Below are 21,452 nucleotides of genomic sequence, written 5' to 3'. Positions count from 1 at the left end.
GAAAGAGCGAGCATGTAACGGAGATTCGAACGAACGACCTTCAGATTACGAGTCGAGTACCCTAACACCTCGCTTTGCTTTTTTGAAATGTTATTTCATAAAAATATTAAAATAATTTATTACCTTTTCAAAATACGGATAGTTGAGCAAAATTCATAACGATTTTTAAATTTAGAAGTATCAACTTCTATTCCACAATTTATCTACTAAATCAGAAATTTGAGCCTTCTAAATATACGGGTAAAATAATGTAATTGAACCAATACGGTTTATAAAATGTTAATGGGAGTTCCAAACTAAAAATGCTTTGTCATCTCTTAACACGTAATGTATTAGGTTTTTTAGTGTTTTGAAAACTGTTTGTAATAATCGTCTGTGAATGACACAGTACTTAGCTCTTGTGGTAACACAGGCCTCAGATGGTTATAATGCCTTGAAATTTTTGCATATTCCTGTATACTGAATCAGAAATAATATCCACTTTTACCCATCATGTACAGCTTTTTCACAAAACGTCATATCTACTTTATATTAGCGAGCTATTTTCATTGAAATCGTGTCATATTGTATTAAACTTAAAATACTGGCAACCACTGACTATAGATGTCTCTAGTGAGAGTCTCGTCGATCGTTCTATTAGCCAAACATAACATTAAAGTTTTCATTGAATCAAACTAAATAATAATTTGAGCTATGAAAGTTTTTCTTCTCGATTTAAAAATATCTTTACGTGATAGTTAAAAAACTTATTTTCGAAATATACGTAACTAAATTTAAAAAAATCCATTACTAAAACCAAAACAACTTTTATGAAGTTTACGTATGCAAGCCTGCGTAATCTATGACAAAAGGTAAATAGTAACGTGCTGCCATCTATAGACAATATTTACAAATCTTCTTCAAAACTCGTTAAAATTTACTTCAAGAACAATTATTCGCATTTTAAAAGATTTAACCAAATTTTTCCATTATGTTCCAAATGGTGAAACTTTACGTTTTCAATTCAGTGAAGTTTTATCATTGGTGCGACTGTATTTTAAAAATTAACACATTTTTTATCATGGATTGAAAAGTCCCATTTTATGCTAATACACGATTATTCTCTTTTCCTAGTATAAAGCTTCGCTAAGTTAAACTTAAAGGTTTTTTTTTAAAACTATACATTTCAACTTAAAATTTAACGTGTTTATTAATCAAATACTACTTTCATTGTTGTTCCTTCCAGAATTAAAAAAGGAGAATTGCAGTATTGCTACTCTGGGTCACAGGTGACATAGGTTCTGACAACAGTATCTTCCTGTGACAAATATTACAGTAACGCTGTGCTGCGAAATCCTAAAAATAATTCACTTGCAGTATCTATATGTGTAACATCTACAGTTACCAATACTTACTAGTTTCCTTATTTTACACAATACAAGTTGTGGATCTAAGTATTTGAATGTCATGTCACTGATAAATTCAGTTTTATAATGCACTATGTTCATATTATGTCAAAAACAAATAGTGTGCAAATCAAATAACACTTTAGATATTTGTCAGAGCTCACCCGCCCTCTTGCGGTTATTGAAGAACACGCAATTATAAAATAAAGTATTGCTTGTTCTTCAATGCAATTTATTCAATATATCTTTTGCATATTGGATTTCTATTAGTTAGATATCTTTTTCATAAAGGTATTTTTTCTAAAGTATGCAGGTATGGACTAACTTAACATTGGCTATCTTTCATATTTAAATGTTTAATAATATATGGTTTTATTATTCCACATCAAATTGTTTGTAATATTGGTTTAAAAACTGCATTTATAATAATTTATATTTAATATATTTTATACATTTATTTAGTTATATGAAGGAATATTTATTTTAGTGGTTTTTATCTTGACATGGTTGCCACGATGTCATGTTAGTACAATAATTTATTACCCGTATGATGACAAATTAGTAGCGTATTTCTTATTATTTCTTTGTGGACGACCATTTACGCGCATTGGACACGAAATTAAAACAACAGTACTTGTACAATGTGATAACAATGTGTATGTAAGATACCATAGGCATAATGACGTATCACCAATCTTCATACTTCTGAGAGTATGGGAGTTTAAACAGACGATGAGACCAACATCATCAATTAGACGATTACAATTCGGGCTTCATCATGAGGTTATAGTAAACAAAAAAACTGGTCTTGAATAAGAATAAATACTCTAAATAACACACAAAGAAAAAACATTCTTTATTAACAAATAGTCAAAGGTGAAATACTGAATATTCACAGGGTGAAAGAATACCTAGGGCAAGTGGTTATGAAATATATGGCCTAATTTTAAATTTTATTAATAATATACGTAACTGGTAGTGAGGATACTATATATATATATATCTGCAAATGGTAACAAATAGATCGATATTTGTTCATGTTACAAAACTTTTAACATAAATAACAGCTATAACTTATCAAACATTCTTAATCAGCTGTTCTTGACAACCTACCAAGCTCAGTAGAAACAAGGAATAAAAATGTACGAGTGAATAGTCTACAGACTTCCTCCATTTCTCATATTTAGTAGGTTAATCCTAGTCTGAGGTTATTGGCCAATCTATAATGGTGGTAACAGGATTAATGGTACTATTCCGTTATTTTCTCTCCAATAGCAATACCGAATTCAGGAAGTCTTTGGAGTTGAAACTCTCTCTTCAGTATTTGGATCCTCATCAACTTGTAAATTATCTTTTCAGTAGCTGGTTCCCTATCACTGTTTTGAAGCCACACCAGTGGCAGAGCGTTATGTCTGCGGATTCACAACGTTAGAAACCGGTTTTCAATACCCGTGGTGGGCAAACCAAAGATAGCCCAGTGTGTAAATTTGTACTTAATTACAAACACTGTCTTTATAAGGTTTCTCGCTTCTGGATCAGACAGAATCCCCATCCTTTATCCACATTCCTGGTTAGGTTATAATATATAATCCCATTTGGCCACAACAGCTTTATTTCAACCAACTGGACTGCTTCCATGGCCACTAGGCCTGGACCTTCAATCAGCTCGTTTTCTGTGGCGACGTTTCACGTGTTATGATTCAGTCGCATTATTTCCTTCCTCAATACTTAATAAATGTTACAACAGCCACAGAGGTAACACTTGGAATGTAATAAATTAAGCTTAGTGCAAGATATTTTTACAAATTTTTCAGTCACTGCCTTTTGTATCGGTACAACCTCATCTGCATAATACTGTCAGTAAAGTCCAATATGTCCTAATATTCACACGGACGGTTCTGATAGTCCAATTGTGCTTTGGAAGGATTTAAATAAAAAACGTCTACAATTAACGATGTTTCAGTTTTTCTCATTATATCAAAATCCTCCATATTTACCTGCACTTTAAAATAATCTATTTTCTTTATTAATACTTCTAGTATTACAATAGTAACAATTACTCCAACCTCAGAGCTGCTTCAGTACTCACTTCCTAAGCTAAAATGTTTTCTACATCTTACTTTTTGTTTATCCTGGCCCACACCATTATCCTAGTTCAAACTTTCCTTACAGCTCAGTTAATAGCCCTAACAAGCAGGCCAGACTCTATCTTATTTAAATACAAACCATCCATTCAAAAATACTTCCTTATTCCATAAAACTGATCCATCAAGTTAAACCAGTGAACCTGTTCATAGTTACATATTAACCTAAGCTTAACATTCAGCCCTAGTGATCTACTTATAAGTTCATTTCTACAATTAATTATCTACATTATCCGAAACACAATTAAATTACGGCCCTTTTATTATGCGCTTTTATCAACGCCTTGTACTTATTAATTAGTTCCTCTGATCTAACTTTCCCAATATCATCCACATCCTCTTCTGATCTTTCGGTTTTCCCTCCCTTCTATAGTTCCTTATCTAGACAAACCAAAGGCTGAAATTTGTTGCTTAATAAAATAGACTCATTACAGTTATATCCACTACTTTTAGCCCTAATAGTAGTGTTTCTAACTTCCTGAAGTCATTGCTATATGATATGTCCCTTACATGTGAAAGATTAATTTCCTCTTGAAATCCTGATACCATTTCCCAAAGTCTACCCTTCTCTTTATCTACTGCCTATATTTTAATTATGATAGCCTCCAACCTCCGAAGTCCACAAACAAATTGCACATTTTTATTACTATCTTCTTTAAAAGTGCATGCCAGTTCCAAATAAAACCTCCTCAATGCACCATCACACCTAACAAACAGTGAACACTTAATTCCTAGACTAGCCTTAAAAATTGTCGCCTGGGAATAAAATCTCAATTGTAAATACCAGTAGCCTATTGACAACACTGTTTCAACATCGACTGTTTGAGAACGGAAATGCCAACCTTAGATTTCAGTTTTAAGTACAAAACAATTTCCCTTCCACTGCTGTTAATAAAATAACTACTTCCTTTGAAAATAAGCCACAAACTGACAAGAAATGATTCTTCAAAATATGTCCCTGTCGCTTGTGTTTATCGTTCACCACAGACTTGCCTCATGCTACCGAAAACCTAGTTAAAAACAGAGTATAAAATTGAAATTAAAATGCAATTTACATTTATACATGGAAGAAAACTAGGTCAACTGCTATTCAAAAAGTATGTGCATAATGGTATTTCAAAAAACGTGTATACAATAAAATGTACACGTTGCAAAATATGTTACACTTGTTAATTCCAGTTTGGTTTGAATTTTGTACAAAGCTACACGAAGGCTATTTACACTAGCCGTCTCTCGCTGAAAGATGCCCGGCATGGCCAAGCGTGTTAAGGCGTGCAACTCGTTATCTGAGGGTCGCGAGTTCGCATCCCCTTCACGCCAAACATGCTCGCCCTTTCAGCCGTGGGGGCGTTATAATGTGACGGTCAATCCCACTATTCGTTGATAAAAGAGTAGCCCAAGAGTTGGCGGTGGGTGATGATGACTAGCTGCCTTCCCTCTAGTCTTACACTACTAAATTAGGGACGACTAGTGCACATAGCCCTCGAGTAGTTGTGTGCGTGCGAAATTAAAAAAACCCAACAAAAACAAACAAACTCTCACTGAAAGAGCAGAGGGAAAGCAGCTAATCATCATCACCCACTGCTAACTATTGGATTACTCTTTTACCAACGAATAGAGTGATTGACCTTCACATTATAACACACCCACAGTTGAAAAGGCAATCATGTTTAATGAGACAGAGATTCGATCCCTCGACCCTCAAATTGCAATATACTGATGAGATAAAGACACTTTTCTATTTGTTTGTTTGACTCAACTTTAAAACCTAATATCACGTTTTTGAACACAATCATTCCTTATTATTCTAAGGTAAAAATCTTACAACATTAATAGACAAAAAATAAAAGACGCCATGTTAAATTAATAAACAAAAATACAACTTTATTCTTAGCAAATACAAATTTATTCATTTATATGTAATTCATTTTAATCGTTCCTTTCCTTCTGTATATAATAATAAGACTCAGGACTAAAATATTTAATTATATATTTGTAAGTTTGACACTTCATTAATAAATTGCTTTACTAAGTTTGCAACTGCTTAATCAAAATGCTTGTTGATTAGTATTGTTATAGATTCTTACGTAATTTCTTTTTATTTTAAAACTTACGTTGTGCTCAGTTCTTGTATCTCAGCTAATGATGCTAGGTAAACTCGGTGCAATTTTGTGAATAAACAAAACATTACTGTACATAACCAACAAAAAATTATGTGAATTCTAAATAGCATAATTATTTCTAATACTTAATTTTAACAGATTGGTTATTTAAAGCTTATTGTATGGTACAAGTAGAATTATGGTGTTAATTCTTCACGCTTCCCGTCAAGTTAGAGGGCGTTTTGAAAACAAGACGTATAACAATATCCTTTCTAATTCAGGATTATGTACACACATTGCTTGGGAACGTGATTACGGTGCTCGTTCAAGGTGTAAAATGCGAATTATTTTACCTTTTAACAACGTATATAACACTTAATATAAGAATAAAATAAGTGAAGTAGAACCACAGAATGCTATTTACCCATTATGACGCTGGTATACTAAATCTCGACGTGTAACAAATATTGCTGATAGATTACCTTCATTCATTACGTAGTAAAAACTATAGTCCTAGCTATTAATATACTATAACCAATATCAAATGCAACATTAAGTTTTCATGTGAATACTATCGACCACAACAATTTTGGTTTTGTCGCATAAAATGAAAATTTTGAAATGGTTCTCAACTGCTGGAAGAACTTATAATACGTAATTACTCTAAGTATTATTATTAAAAATGTAATGCTGCCCTCTGGATTGGACTCGGAAAAACTGCTCAAATAATTCCAAATATTCGTAGCAGTGAGCTAAGGAACTCAAACAGCCTATATTAGTATGATGCTGCCATCTATCGGTTAATCATAAAAATAAGTAATTAATAATATTACTCAAAATAACGTTATATCCAAATTAGAAAAATTTTCATAAGTGACCTAACAAAACAAAATACATACTTATAAACACTTTTGAAAACTTTACCTCCACAGAAAAGTAAGTAATGCGTTTTCAATTCCAAGTTGCCATTTCGCATGTTCAATTAATAATTAAAACACAGACAGATATAAACGTAACCAAAATTCGTAGTTCTTTATTTATTGAAACAAGTAAGCTGTGCAGAAAGTGTAGATAGTTTGCCGTGATTTGTTAAATACAACGAACCATTTTTTTTTAGTTTTCTTTCATCTAGCTCCAAGACGAAGTGTATACTTTTGAAACGAAACAACTGTGATGTGAAACAAACAAACCAAAAACGCCTAAGGTCACCAGTGGCACATGTCTACGGACTTAGAACGCTAGAAACCGGATTTCGATAACGGTAGCGGGCAGAGCACAGCTTGCCATTTGTGTAGCTTTGTACAACTTCAAACAAAGCAGAAACTAATTGTAACACTAAAGATTTGAACATTCGATACAAATATAATTCTAAAGTCATAAGATTATACGAACACATCTTCATTTATCTTTGTGTGGGTGATAATTTGAAGACAGTCTGATGATTAGTTGAATCAACAAACAGCAATTCTATATCTGACTGCTTGTTCAATTTTATATAGACAACTCATTGGACAGATGGAGAGAAGAGAGAGAAAATGGTTTGCAAATCCCAAATCTGATTATGGAGCCCTTAGATTGTTTCATAACTTAGTACACGGTAGCCTAAAGTACTACCGATAACTTAGAGATAAGTTACCTGCAGATGGCAGAGCATAAATAACCTGTTGTTGCAACAACAACAACAAAGTGTTAATATGTCGGCTTTCAGTTCGTCTATGAATTCTCGGTATACAGGTTTTCTAAGTTTCAACAACACAATCATGGCTTGTAAGTTTGTACATAAGGTGTAATATTTTGAACACTATGAGGAATGACTTGGAAACATTACCCTAAACATATATATGGTGTGTTTGTGCATTAATTTTGCGAGATTTTTCATACAGCAATACTTCGATATTTATACTTTCATGGTTTGTTTATTTTAGCACACAATGGATTATCTGCACTCAGTCTACCGCGATAAATCAAACCCGAATTTTATCATTGTTTAAATCCGCAAACTTACCGATAAACCCTTGGGGGGCACTTCTATGATAGTACATAAATTTTAAAGTAGTTTCATAATAAGGCCACATGGTTATGGCGCTCGACTCGCAACCTGAAGGCTGTGGGTTCGAATTTCCATTCCACCAACCATGTTTACCCTTTCAGCCATGGGACATTATAATATGACGACCAATTTTATTATTTGTTGGTAAGATAGTAGCCCAAGAGCTGGATGTAAATGAAGATGACTAGCGCAGATAGTCTTCGTGGAGCTTTGCTCGTAATTCAAACAATATCGATCACCGGCAACTCGTAACTTATTCTTTTACCAACGAAGAGTGGGATTGATCGTTACATTATAAAGGCGGCGTGTTTGATTTGATGTGATAGGGATTCGAAACCGCGACATTCAGATCGCGAGTTGAGCACCCTAACCCCTAATCGCCGGACTGCTGTGATTAATGACTAAAAACAAGCAATGTTTTTCTGCATATTTCAGAATTAGCCACACAATAATAATGGATAAATGATGATTATGACATTTCAACACGAACATTTGCACTTCACTTTTGGGCAAAACACAAATAGCCTATTGTGTTACCTTGTATCTGTTTTGTTTTGAATTTCGCGCAAAGCTACTTGAGGGCTATCTGTGCTAGCCGTCCCTAATTTAGCAGTGTTAGACTAGAGGGAAAGCAGATAATCATCACCACCCACCGCCAACTCTTGGGCTACTCTTTTTCCAATGAATAGTGGGATTGACCGTCACAATATAACGCCCCCACAGCTGAAAGGGCAAGCATGTTTGGTGCGACCGGGATTCGAACCCGCAACCCTCGGATTACGAGTCGAACGCCTTAACATACTTGGCCATGCCGGGCCTACTTTGTGTCAATTACCAACAAACAAACTTAGCAGAAAAATAAAGCATTACTCCGATTAGAAATACTTATAAAACCTCAATAATGTGTTCATATAAGTACGATTTCTTTTTGCAGAACTTCATAAAATTATTTAAATATTTAACGTTTTTTTTAGTTCAAAATATCACTGATGTATTTTTAAGAGAAAATGTACATTTTGTGCAATTAATAAATACATAACATGAATATGTACGTTGCTTACATTTCCTTTTACTTTCGTCTAGCTCTCATATTAATAGACACAAATCCCTCTATATACACACAATATATATTGCTACATGATGCACTACCGTCCATCAACACCGTTTAATCTCAATGCGAAAATATACGCCTCACTGTTAACATCACATACTTGACGTGGTACATACGGCCTGATTGATAAAACTGTCAGAGAATCCAACAAATTCCGTATCTAAGGTGCTGATAAGTACACAGATAGTTTTCTATGTTGTTAAACACAATGTGCTATGCCCACCACGGATGTCGAAATCTAATCTTTAGTAGAGTTATAAATCCCCCAGACTTACCTCTACTCTAGGCCTCTGTAGGGCAAATACACTACGCATAGGGTAGGTGGGAAAAAGTATTGAATGTGAATAAATGGAACAAAAAAAACAAAACAGGGGAAAGTATGAAGTGGCTTGATTTCAAAATTGTAACTTATTTTTATGTCAATACTCCCAATTTTGTATTACGATCCTTTTGTTTTTTTAACGCATTCATTATCAATGCAGTTGTAAACCTCCAACCACGAAACTCAATTGGTTAGTGTACGTGTTTTTTCACTTTCGTATAACCCTCAAGATCACGTATTAGTACGAAGTCTTACACTCACAGTATTGGTAAAAAAATTAGTATACCTTCACTCTGCTTATTTGGATAAAAATGTTTAGTGTTCCCTATTATTAGTACTACTACGTTAAACGTGCATTCAAAATTCTAAAACAAAGAAATAAAATAATTGTTTCATTTATACTAATTTAATGTTGTAACTAAATAACAGCTAATTTTATTCACAATTACTTGACATTATCAACATGGCAGAATAACTAGTAGAATAACGAACTAATAAATATAATATGTACTAAGCCTAAAAATCACAATTAGTGCAGGAGCAAATCGCACGCCATTTTCTACTAGTTTTAATCCCGCCATCTTGGATTTCTGCATTTACAGAAAAATCAATAAATGAAAAAGTTATACAATATTTTCTCTTTGCAGACGGTTTAGATTTTGCAAATGAAATTGATTGTTATATGCCTTTAAGAGAGTTGAATCGCATCTAAAACAAGTAGATTCTATACTTAAAGTACAAAGCAAAGGTACGCGCCCTTCCAGCTCAAGCTAACGTTAGCCTTACCACTGAAAGACAACTTCAACGTTCAACCAACATTCATACCGTTAGCCATCATTCCCGGCTTGAAGTAAGTATAGGTTACGCCGCAGCAGCCTTCCTTGTGGTGGAGTGATCACGCGCCTGCGTGTGTGTGAGAGGTATTGGTGTGGCACAGCGACTGATATTCTCTAAGAATACTTTAATTTTGGTGCGCCGCGTACGGGACCCGATGACGGCGTGCTTACCGATGGTTAGGTGAACTTAATCACGGAAGTTTGAAATACTTTCTAAACTGCTCCACTTTTCAAATAATTTGATCATGGAGAAGTTACATAAGCAACCAGATGCTTACACGAGGGATTACTGTGCGTTCATGAACGAGCTTAGACAGTTCCATCAGAATCGAGGGTACGTTCATTAGTTCTCAATGTAATGTGTTTTTCGCATTGTTTAATTAGGGCACAAAAATTTATGTTTTTTACCAGAAGCTGGTACTAAATAACTTTTGTTCATTTAGGTCCTATTTTAAGCACATGCCACGTATAAATGGCAAGGATGTGGATCTTTATTCATTGTATAATCAAGTGACTGCTCAAGGCGGATGGGAAAAGGTTAGTTTTTTTGTTTTTGTAAGGCATTAAAGTATCGATTTCTGTAATTATTTACCTAAACACAAACACCTAGAACCGTAAGGAGTCGTTAAACCAATTTAATTTTCAAACTGATATTTATGAATGAAAGAGTCTCTAGTAACTTATGTGTTTGTGTATACGGCCGTGTCGTTTCATTCTCGGTCTCACTGAAATTGGAAAGACTGAGTCATAGAGATGACTTCTCCGGTTTGGTCCAGCGGATACATCCTCCGTTCACCTGTGTCACCCAGGTAACGGCAGGACGCTAAACTTTCCTTCGTCCTGCGTCAGTGCTGAAGGAATGCTTGTTCTTGTCAATTATTTGCATGTTTTACAACCGGATTACACGACTCGTTTGTTGTAGCCTTTACGTGCTTTCTCTTGTGAACAAAGAAACACAAGCAACTAAGCCTAACATGGCTTTCATAATGAATTAATTTACTTATCGACGTTAAGTAAATTGTAACCAAGTTTTAAAAACTCTCATTATCATTTATGTAATATATGTTGGGTAAGAAGAAAATTTTATATATGCAAAGGTTAAAAATTTCAAAGTTTGTTAAAGTTAGTAAACAGAAAGCATAGCATTACGAACTTAGTGACTCGTTTGATTTGGTATATTATCAATTGTACATACATATATTAGCATTAATAATACTATTACTAGTGGCAGTCTGTGTTGTAGGCAGTGCACTAAGGATACCGGTATAATAATAGTAACAGAGTATTAATGTGAACTGACTTCAGTGTACCGCCGTATTGATGCTAGAAACATATACTATTATAATAAACTTTTAGTATGAATTTTGTTCCCAGTTTTGTTAATATTAACAATGACTGTTTTTCAGTAGATCTCATTTATTATTACAGATAAATAAAAACTATAACATTTTGTCAGCTGCAGTGTAGGTTTCATTTAAATAAAACATTTATCTGTGAGATTTCTTATTACACAACAACTGTCAAAACCATGTGTCAAGTTTTTAATGATAAGCAGTATGTGTGATTGGGGTTCAAAGATTTTTTTGCATTTTGGTTAATGCTTCAAAATTTATATATCATATTGAAGCAAAATTACCTAAGAGCACAGGGATTGAAGGTGCAAAAACTTGCTTAAATTTGAAATAAGTAAGTGCTATATATATACTTGCTGGTTTTATTAAAATGTTTTAGCACAATAGTAACAACCAAGTACATAGCTTCCATCATATATATGGTTTACAGTTTTGTTACACTACTATAAAAAAGTGTTATATACCACTGAAAGTACCACAGTATAGTGTGAAATCAACCATAGCTGATTTGCTTAAGAAAGTGCTGTTATATGTTTTTCATTATGTAGTATATTTCTTTAACTTTTTAAGTGGAGAAATAACATGCCATTCAAATATATAAATTCATATTTTCCAGTGGTATTTGTAATGGAAGGTTCTGGATTTATCAGTATAAGTGATCTATCTTATGGTATATTTTTTAAACATATGTGCATGTAAGCCTATACTCATTATCATGTAACAGAATCTGCACATTACATTAACTTAAAACAGTTGTTTTAAATTTAATTTTTTTTTTGCACAGTTTCATCAGTAGTTAGTAATAAGTTTTTCAGAATGTCCAATGGAAAAGGAGGTCATGATGGACAAAATTACCTTTTGTAAGCTTCAGATACTGAAATATGATAAAATAAATTGTATTCTTCCATGTGTTTACAGTTATTTTTAAATGTTCATAAAATTATTTTTGTTACAAGATTTTTATCAAAAAGTGTCCTCTGGTATTTTGTTTTATGTATATTTTCATCAACATTTATTTACTTAAGCCTAGTTTGTTTAAAGTTGGCTTGAATGGGTAGCAAAAAAACTATTGCAAGTGAAAAACATTTAGACAAAATTATTTCATCATTAAGTAGAAGTTTCTTTTACTATTCATTAAAACTGTTTCGAGATTTTATTTAAAAACAAAAGTGGGTTCTTCATCATCAAATCTAGTGCTAACATGTATAATATCCTTCCTCACTGAAGAAAGAAATCGTTTGTGAAAATATCTTGAAAAATCTAAATTCAATGTTATTTGTAATTTTGAGTATCATTAACTGTTCATTTTATCCATTCTCTGTTAGGAATTCTTCTCTTTAATTGCTTAATGGTGTTAATTCTTAGGCAAAAACTCTTTGGAATTAGAACTTTTGAATAACAATATTATAGCTTTGATTCGTGCTCTTTGGAAAGTACAATGCATTAATTTGAAACATTTTTTTTCCAAAAGTGAGAGAACTATCATTAAATGTAAAGTGCTAAAACTAATAACAATATTGCTCTATTTAGTTATTATTGGCAGATATGGTAGTTATTTTCTGGGTTGCATTCTGTAGGTCTGTTTATCTTTTGAAATTTAAAGTTACCAGAATTTGTAATCTCAAACTTCTTATGTTGATAATACATTTGTCTTTTATTAAATTAATAATAAGTAATTCTGTCATCACTTTAAAAAGCTCATTAGTCCTTTTTTACAACTTTTTTATTACTTCAGAATTATTCTTGTGTCTTCAAATTTCACATATTATACTTAGTAAGTAAGTTTGAAAACTTGAATATTAAATATCCAGTATTGACAGAAAGTTGCAAAGTTTTAATATTAAGTATCTGGTATTGACAGGAGGTTGCAAAGTTTGAATATTACATATCCAGTATTGACAGAAGGTTGCAAAGTTTGAAAGTTTGAATATTACATATCCAGTATTGAAAAAAAGTTGCAAAGTTTGAAAATTTTAATAGTAAATAGCCAGTATTGAAAGAAAGTTGCATTAACTGACTTTAATAAATTAAGGGAACAATTTCAATTTTGAAAATGATCTAATCATTACAAAGATTTAATGTTAGAAGCATAAGGTTTAGCATGATGCTGTTATATACACATTTAAAAGATTTGTAAGATAATAATATTAAACAGCAGATAAAAATAAACATTTACCTATTGTAAGCAGGACAATCAAAAAGCTGAAATGTTCTAGAAATACTTGAGTTTACAAGGAAAGAGGTTTTTTTATACTTCACGTAAGGTTAACGTTAGGCTCTATACATAATGTTGACTGGTGACTTAGGTAAGCTATTATCAGTTGTGCTTTTAATTTTGTTTTATTGAAAAATGTTTTACTTACAGTATTTAAGTAAAGGTTCTTATGCTTAAAGTCTAAGAAATCATATTACCATTTATCAACTGGCACAATATTGATTTATCTCAGTTTTTACAGACTGTCAAATTTTTGTTATAAACTTGTATTATAAGTATAAAAATTGGTTCTTTTACAAAGGCAGAAAAAGTAAAAGTTTGCCAAATGGGCAACTTTATTTCAAATGTGAATGTAGATGATTATTATTTTGCTAGGAAATTATTCAGAAATTTACTCATAATTGTAAATGGTCCATTGACCAAATAAGTATAATTTAAAATATGAAACCGTCATGCTGTAAATAGTTGTTTGTTTTTTTTTTGTTATTTTTAAAGCATCTTTACATTATTGGATGTGAGCAGCATTATAACTTTTAGAAGTTCTGAATACATATAGTACGAGAAAGTTGAGTGGGTTGCGTATCTAGTGCGACTGGGAGGGAGTTAATTAAGGATATTATGCAAACTAAAATAAGTTGTGTGTTTAAAAAAGATACTTTAATTACAGTTTTGTTCATTGCTCAATAAACAGCTTGTAATTTAGGTTTTGGGTGCCATTGTAATTTAGTGTGTTGAGAAAAGATGTTATTCATAAATTATTCACCCCATTTTTGTTTGAAGAATGGCATTTATAATGTCTTTCAACACACTGAATAAAGTATTATTTATATGATTTAGATATTGAAGAGTAAACTTTAATATAAAAGTAATACATAGCATTTTTACTCTAATTTTAAGAAGCAGTGTTAGAGTTAACCTTTTGCTATAGTTTAGATCAGCGTTTGTCATTATATAATTCTCACATGCCATATGAAACTGTAATTGGTAAAAAACTACAGTTTAAAATTGAATAGGTTTAGTAGGTGCTTGAAAAAAGCAGTGAAAAACATTTGCACAGTAGTAATAAATCAGGTTGATAAAAACAGGATACTATCATTTTATTTATAAAAATATATTTATGAAAATGTTTTGTTTTTTTTTTCAGACACATGCATGTTGATTTTAAGAGTTGGAATGTTAGTCTCAAATGGTTGAGGAAAGCAAATGGTTTTGGAAAATATAAAATAACATAATTTAGACATAAAGGATAAGTGATATAATTATTAGTTTTCCAAGCTAATTATACTTGCTTATTGCTATGTCTTTTATTCTTGGATGAGGAAATTTTAATATAGTTAATATTGCACTTACAGGTTGAAGTTGTATTTGGAGTAGATAAGATAAGCATAAAAATTGTTTAGGAAACTTGAATTGCATAAGATGCCTTTCTTTCAGTAGTGAGGTAAAGTTTTATTAAACAAAATAAAGTGTGGTTACTATTACTTGAGGAAATACAATAGCACAATTCTAAAAAAAGTTTTTAAAACAATTGAAATTTCAGGCACTTAATTTTTGTGTTAACTAAATTGGTAGGCTCACATGTATAGAAGGGTGGTAAGGCAAAGTTAGCTGAGCATTACTGCATTTATCCATCATCTCAAGCAGGCATTCAACATTTAAGTTTGTGTTTTCTTATAGCAAAGCCACAGCAAGCTATCTGCTGTCTCCACCAGGGGTAATTAAACCCCTGATTATAGCATTCTAAATCTGAAAACTTGCTACTGGCCTACTGGGGGACTAACATTTAAGTGCATAAGTGCATAATGTTTGTACAACATTTTTATGTTTGATATTTGGAAGAGTAGATATTTTTTTATTTTTCATGTTACTTTACGTGATACACTGATTTATTGACAGTTTTGTTATGTTTTCCAGGTCAACGACAACAAAAAGTGGGAAGTGATACTTGAGACACTTGATATCAAAGGATGTGTAAATGCTTCTCTGGCTCTCCGTCAGATTTATGTAAGGTGAGGAGGAAAGAACATTTCTCAGATAATTGGCATTGGTTGTTTTTATATGAACTTTGACATTTTTTTTATAATTTCTACTTGTACTTTTTGTAACTACTCAAGATATATAAATATAATAAGTTCTGTTGGCAGTTGTAAATTTTGAATTGAACCAATAAATACAGATAGTAGTCAAACTATATGGTTATTTGTTTCCATAACAAAATAATGAAGAAGACAAAGAGAGAAAAATGGTAAATGTTTAAGATATAACCATATTATACCTGTGTTTCATTCTTGTTTCTTATAATGTATGCTACTGTCTATCTTGATGTAACTTTTTCAGGTTTTTGCAAAATGTTGACATCTTATTACATGCATTGTTTTTGTGACTTGATGTGTAACAACTGAAATTGTATTTGATCATCAGGAACCATTTCTGCATTTGATTTGCACTTCTAAACTTTAACTTTAATTTTGACTTTTTTAAATCTTGAAGATATAATGTGAAAGAGTTAGTTAGCAAGGTAGTATTGAATAAAACAAAGCCGTACTAGTTTGAATAGAGTTTTTCATCTGAATATAATTTGTCCTTGTGCTTCTTCCCTTTATGTGTATATTTCAAAACACTCAATCCAATGGTAAATGTCATAAAAAACATACCTGTTTATCCATGAATAAGAATCTCTAGTTGTTTTAAACATGAATCATGCAATTACATGAATCAGCGACATATCCTGTGTCACGAAACAACTTACTCCTTCAGAGTTATCGTGTAGTTACCGATTTGGAAATAAAACTGGTTACTTGTGTTGGATAAGAACTAATGAACATTTTCACTTTACCTGGTGGCAAGGTATTATACTAATGTGTATAAAGAAATAGATAATATAATAAACAAACAAACAAAAAAAAGAGTACAATGCTAAGAAATACAATGTGTAACAGAAAATATGGTGTTTGTCAATAAGTACTTACTTTTGTATAACTTATGTAAAGAAACATTAGACTACAGTAAGAAAGATGTTGGAACATGAGGTTCAGGGTATAAAGATGTTCATAAATGTATTTCTATTTTATAGTCTCACTGTGGTAATTTAAAGTAACAAATTGGAAACAGTTTGTGATTATTGTGGAGAGAGTGACAGTAAATAAAACTGAGTAGATAATATATTGAACATACGGTCAGTTCTTATGTTAAAATATTAGAAATTTATGTATTTTATGTAACATTTAATGCTCACATATTGAAAAAAACAAAACTTTTCATAGTTTTTCAGACTTTACATCCATTGTATGTATACTTAATACTGTGTCGTGTTTGTTGTATACTTAATACTTTGTCTTACTCATTGTGTACTTAATGTTGTATTATGTTTATTGTGTAGTTAGTATTGTGTGGTGTTCATTGTGTTGTCAGTATTGTGACATTAATCCTCGTTGTGGTGAAGTGTAAATAATCCCAAAAAACTTAATGACTTGTTGAAGCCAGTTGTAAGTAATGTTTGGAGAGAATGAACACTAGCAATGAGAAGTATCATATTTCTATAATTAACTTTAATTAATTATTTTACTACCAACATGATTCCTAATCTCATGCAATGCCTACATAAATTCCTCTGTATGTGATAGTTATTTCAAATTAAACAAACACCATTCTAGGACATGCTGCAGCTGTCTTATTTCTTGAGGCACAGTCAGAAAACAAAGTATTTTTGTTATCAGTGGTAGATCAGTAATAATGATCCTACAAATAATAAGTGGGATTCCCTTTTACTTTTCTAATTATTAACTTTTTGATGTTACATTGATTAGCTTATCAGCCTTTGAACATGGCACCATAGCGTCTTATACATTTGGCATCACTGAATACATTCTGAGCATAGACAAAATGTTATTAGTATACTTAAACATGAGAAACAATTCCACAGTTTTCCTTTCTAAACTTTGTCTATTGTGCACATGTCCATTGTGCCAGGCTTTTTCATGTAATTTTAGACTATTTAGTATTCATGTTTCAGAGTATTGTTTTTTTGTATTTGTGTATCATTTAATGTTGGTAAATCTCTACTTGTATTGATCCAGTACATGTATAAGTGATTGAATTATGGGTAGCAGGGCAGACAAATCAGTATTTTTAAATTTCTATCACGTGTTCAGACTAGAATGTTTTACAAGGGTTTTAGTGTGTGAACAAACATGGCCCTCTTATAGGATTATGAATAGATTTAGAAAATACTTGTTGAATGAATTTCTAGTGTATACCAGTTTTAGTTTTAAATATAAGTACTTGTGTATAGGGACAGTCTTTCTATCATGAGTGAGACATCTTAAGTTTAACTTACTTGGTATTGATTCAGTCTGTAGGTATTCTTTGTGGTATTAATGAAAATAACAAGAAATTGAATTGAAAATGCTGTAATTAGACATTTTAAAAGCCTCATTATGAACAACTAGCTAACAGCAAGAAACATTTGTGGCCTGTTGTGCTCATGATTATTATACACACACACACACATATATATACATACTGTAACTTCGTGTTTGTGTATAATAATAATACATTTTCATGTAAAAAACCTGTTGCTAAGATAGGTATTATTTTAATTAATAATTCTATTAAACATCAATTTTTATAATTCTTTAGTGATCCAATACATATTATTATTGATATGAATACAAACAGAAACTAGGAGTTTACTGAGAGTGTCCCTCGCTTTTCATCAGTTTACGGAAGTGGTATTGAAACATTCCGGCAACGTGTTTACGTTACATGTAGAATACGAGAAGATTTGCTCTTAACTGAATTTCCCGGCAACAACGTTTGAATGTCATACACTGTCACTGGAATTCTAGTTTCCAGACTGCCCACTAGGGTTAGCCCATGATATCTCTCGCAGAACTAGCAAAGCTAGTCAGTATGAGAAGGGAATGGCTTGAGATACAAAGTTTCGTATTTTGCAACAAAAGCGTGGTGAAGTTAGTTACGAGGAACAAAACTAAACCGTAGATCTTGTAGGTTTCTATTATTTGTTTATGTATAATAGAACATAAAATTAAAATCGTTTCTAGTATTTTGTGCACAAGTTTTACTATTATTAAAGTTTTATCTAATTGAATTAGATAATTGTGTTATCATACTCGTATCATGAACCACGACAGTGGTTCATAATAGGTATCGCAAGGAATTACACAAAACCGTAATAGAACCTACGTGTAAAAATACACATTAAACTTATTAATAAAGATTCTGTTGAAATAGCGTTTTAAAACCTTTGCTATTGATTGTTAAGTCTATACACACAAAAAGCACACATAGTAGGCTTACTAATAAAAGAAAATTCGCTCAAAATGGCCCAATATTATTGTTCTCCAGCCAGCCTATAATGAAAACAGTGATTGGTATGTTACACCCAAACCTTTTGCTGAATGTTAAATATAATCCCACGAAGTTCACAGAGGTATTGAAAAGTCGGTTTGTTCTATATTTTACATGGGCTAAAAGAATATATTATAATTTTATTGTAAACGATGTTATCACTAGTTCTTGAAGTTAGCTTTCGTACAGAATGAAAGGGGAATTACATGTCAATAATAGATTAACTTTATATAAGTGTAAAACGTAGAATAATCAATGCTTTGTACATTATACAATCGATGACCTTAGGAAGCCAACCTCTATATGAAGTGAAGGAATAAGAAGAAAATCAATACACATAATATTAAGTTAAACATTCATTTAATGATTACTGTAATAAGAGGCATGAATGTTTATTTAAAACAATCTTCTAGATATATGTTTTATCAGTAAAAGCTTATTTTCTAGTGGTCATGTTTTTTTGCACTTGGTGTTGTATCTTTGTCTAAATATATATGAAATTCAGTTACAAAGAAACTATAAATGCTCACTGTATTCTCAAACAAACCTTCATAATACTCTCTAGTTTCAGCTTAATATTTTACATCTCAAACTAATATGATCAAGTAGCCAATAGCTATAGTAAATCATCATAAACTGTATCAGCTAGCTACTAACTATGTTTATTATCATAACAACATATAAAAAAGCCAGAAAACAAGATACATAAATTGAAAAGTTAAAAGCCTTCAAATATGGATTTACAAAGAGTAAGGAAATATGGCTTGAGATAGTGTGGAAATTATTTGTTCCAGTTACAAATCCTTATTTTAACTCCACCAAATGTAATTATAAGTAACAATATTAAAACCAAAATAAGGTTTTGTAGTTTGAATAAATAATGTCTACAGTATTTCCATCTTTGTTCCTCCTCTTTTTTTTTTACAACCCCTATTTGCAGGATTTATATTCACATTTTTTATTTATTTTGTAATTATTATTTGGCAGGTTATACATGGTGTACATGCTTACAACCAATCTGAAATGTAACTTACAGAAAATCAGTTAGGGAATATGTGATTATAAGATAATTTTAAAATTATTTTTAAAAATTGGTCATATCATGTGGATAATGAATGGGCCTTATTACTACAATATTGAATCTTAATTCAGTTTAGATGTGAACCTCAGTGTTTTTTTTGTCGGGAAACAGTAGAGACAACATTGTTGCTGTATAACCTTATTGTATAAAGTTTTACAGTCGTGTACATAGGGAAAATATAGTATGAATAAAACACATTTATTCATCTCACATCTTGTTAAAAATATGTTCAGAGCATTCCATTTTATCTCTTGACTCGTGGCTTTACAAGTAATCTCAAGTCTGCATGTATAAGCAGTTGTTACCCAGACAAATTTTCTGTGACAAAACAAGAAAATAGGGGTATGGTGGGGACAAATGCAAACTCACAAGTTTACCCCTTGTGAAGTAAATTAATACATATTAATAATTTTAAGGTCTCTATACATTATTTGCCCGTATTTCACCATCTATATTTTAGAAAATGCTCAATTATAAGCCTGTAAATGCCACATTTTGGGGGAATACACTGCTTGATCAAATGGAATTACTATGTTCAGATCTCACATCCCTTTAGTTTTTACAGGTAACCTTCGATTTAATATTTCATAAGTTACATAATTCTTAGTTGTTCACAAATAAATAATTATTTTCAGGTTTTTAATAAATTGATGAGTAGTGTTTTTACTTTAAATATCAAGTTGTTTGCTTTCAGTACAAGTAAACTGACATTACTTTGGAGAAAAAAGTGTTTTGATTGTGATCTTTTACAAAGAAGAATATATAATAGTAATAATAATATATTAACCACATCATATCCATTACTGTTGAGGCTCTTTGCTCAGACCGACTAGGATACAGCAGATGGAGTTGTGACTTAATTTATTGTATTGTTTGAACAACAACTATTAATGAATAGGCTGAATCGAGTTGATGAAGTAAAATTTTTATTAATTTTATTTAAGTCATCATACACCATAAAGGAAAGGATGTTTTAACTCTGTATTATTTAAATATTCATTCATTTTAACACCAGATTGCCTATTATTATTATTATTTATCTTTGTTTGATTTAACCTCATTGTCATTTAGAATAATTGACAGATAAGTAAACTGGTCTTGTTGATTTTGTGTTGGGTAAAACAGCCATAGCTTCAATGAGAGAAGATTACAGTGGTTATTACAAGAATGTCAAAGTGAAAGTCAAGTACTGACAAGGTCTTTCCCACAACACCATTGTTCAATATTGTTTCTGCCTTTGTAACTTCAAGACATTCAGATATGTAATGTTGGTAGTTATTAGTTGATATGTTTGTAGTGATAAGGTTTGTTTTCATCTAGCCAACAATCTTTTATCTCTCTAAACAAGATTCACAAATTTGTCTTTTATTTACTAACTCATCAGATTCAGTCGTTAGCATATTTGATTGTCAAAATCCAAGTGTCTCATCTGTTCTATTAATTGAAAATAATTTGCATTATAGTACAAAAATACTACATGTTTA

General features: G+C 31.5%; 1 protein-coding gene and 1 long non-coding RNA gene across 10 annotated transcripts in view; one reads left to right on the top strand and one right to left on the bottom strand.

Annotated features, from left to right (window-relative positions):
* Positions 1-10,048, bottom strand: part of LOC143240190 (uncharacterized) — a 32,499-nt gene extending 22,451 nt beyond the window's left edge. The window contains exons 1-2 of one of the 8 annotated variants that reach the window (XR_013021619.1): positions 9,940-10,048; positions 659-4,539 (exon numbers count right to left, since the gene is read on the bottom strand). This is a non-coding gene — a long non-coding RNA (uncharacterized LOC143240190). Of the gene's footprint in view, positions 1-658; positions 4,540-9,900 lie in introns of those variants that run through there. The other 7 variants (XR_013021618.1, XR_013021621.1, XR_013021624.1 and 4 more) reach the window with 7 other exon arrangements.
* Positions 10,042-21,452, top strand: part of LOC143240187 (uncharacterized) — a 98,564-nt gene continuing 87,153 nt past the window's right edge. Inside the window, exons 1-3 of one of the 2 annotated variants that reach the window (XM_076482251.1) lie at positions 10,042-10,284; positions 10,394-10,487; positions 15,432-15,526. In XM_076482251.1, the coding sequence (XP_076338366.1) occupies positions 10,196-10,284; positions 10,394-10,487; positions 15,432-15,526 (278 nt within the window). In that variant the 5' untranslated portion in view covers positions 10,042-10,195. Of the gene's footprint in view, positions 10,285-10,393; positions 10,488-10,735; positions 11,020-15,431; positions 15,527-21,452 lie in introns of those variants that run through there. The other variant, XM_076482252.1, reaches the window with a different exon arrangement.

The sequence above is a fragment of the Tachypleus tridentatus genome, chromosome 13, assembly GCF_004210375.1.
Source record: "Tachypleus tridentatus isolate NWPU-2018 chromosome 13, ASM421037v1, whole genome shotgun sequence".
NCBI classification, from domain to species: domain Eukaryota; kingdom Metazoa; phylum Arthropoda; class Merostomata; order Xiphosura; family Limulidae; genus Tachypleus; species Tachypleus tridentatus.
The sequence above is the reverse complement of the archived record's forward strand: the minus strand, read 5'-3'. Positions and strand labels throughout refer to the sequence as shown.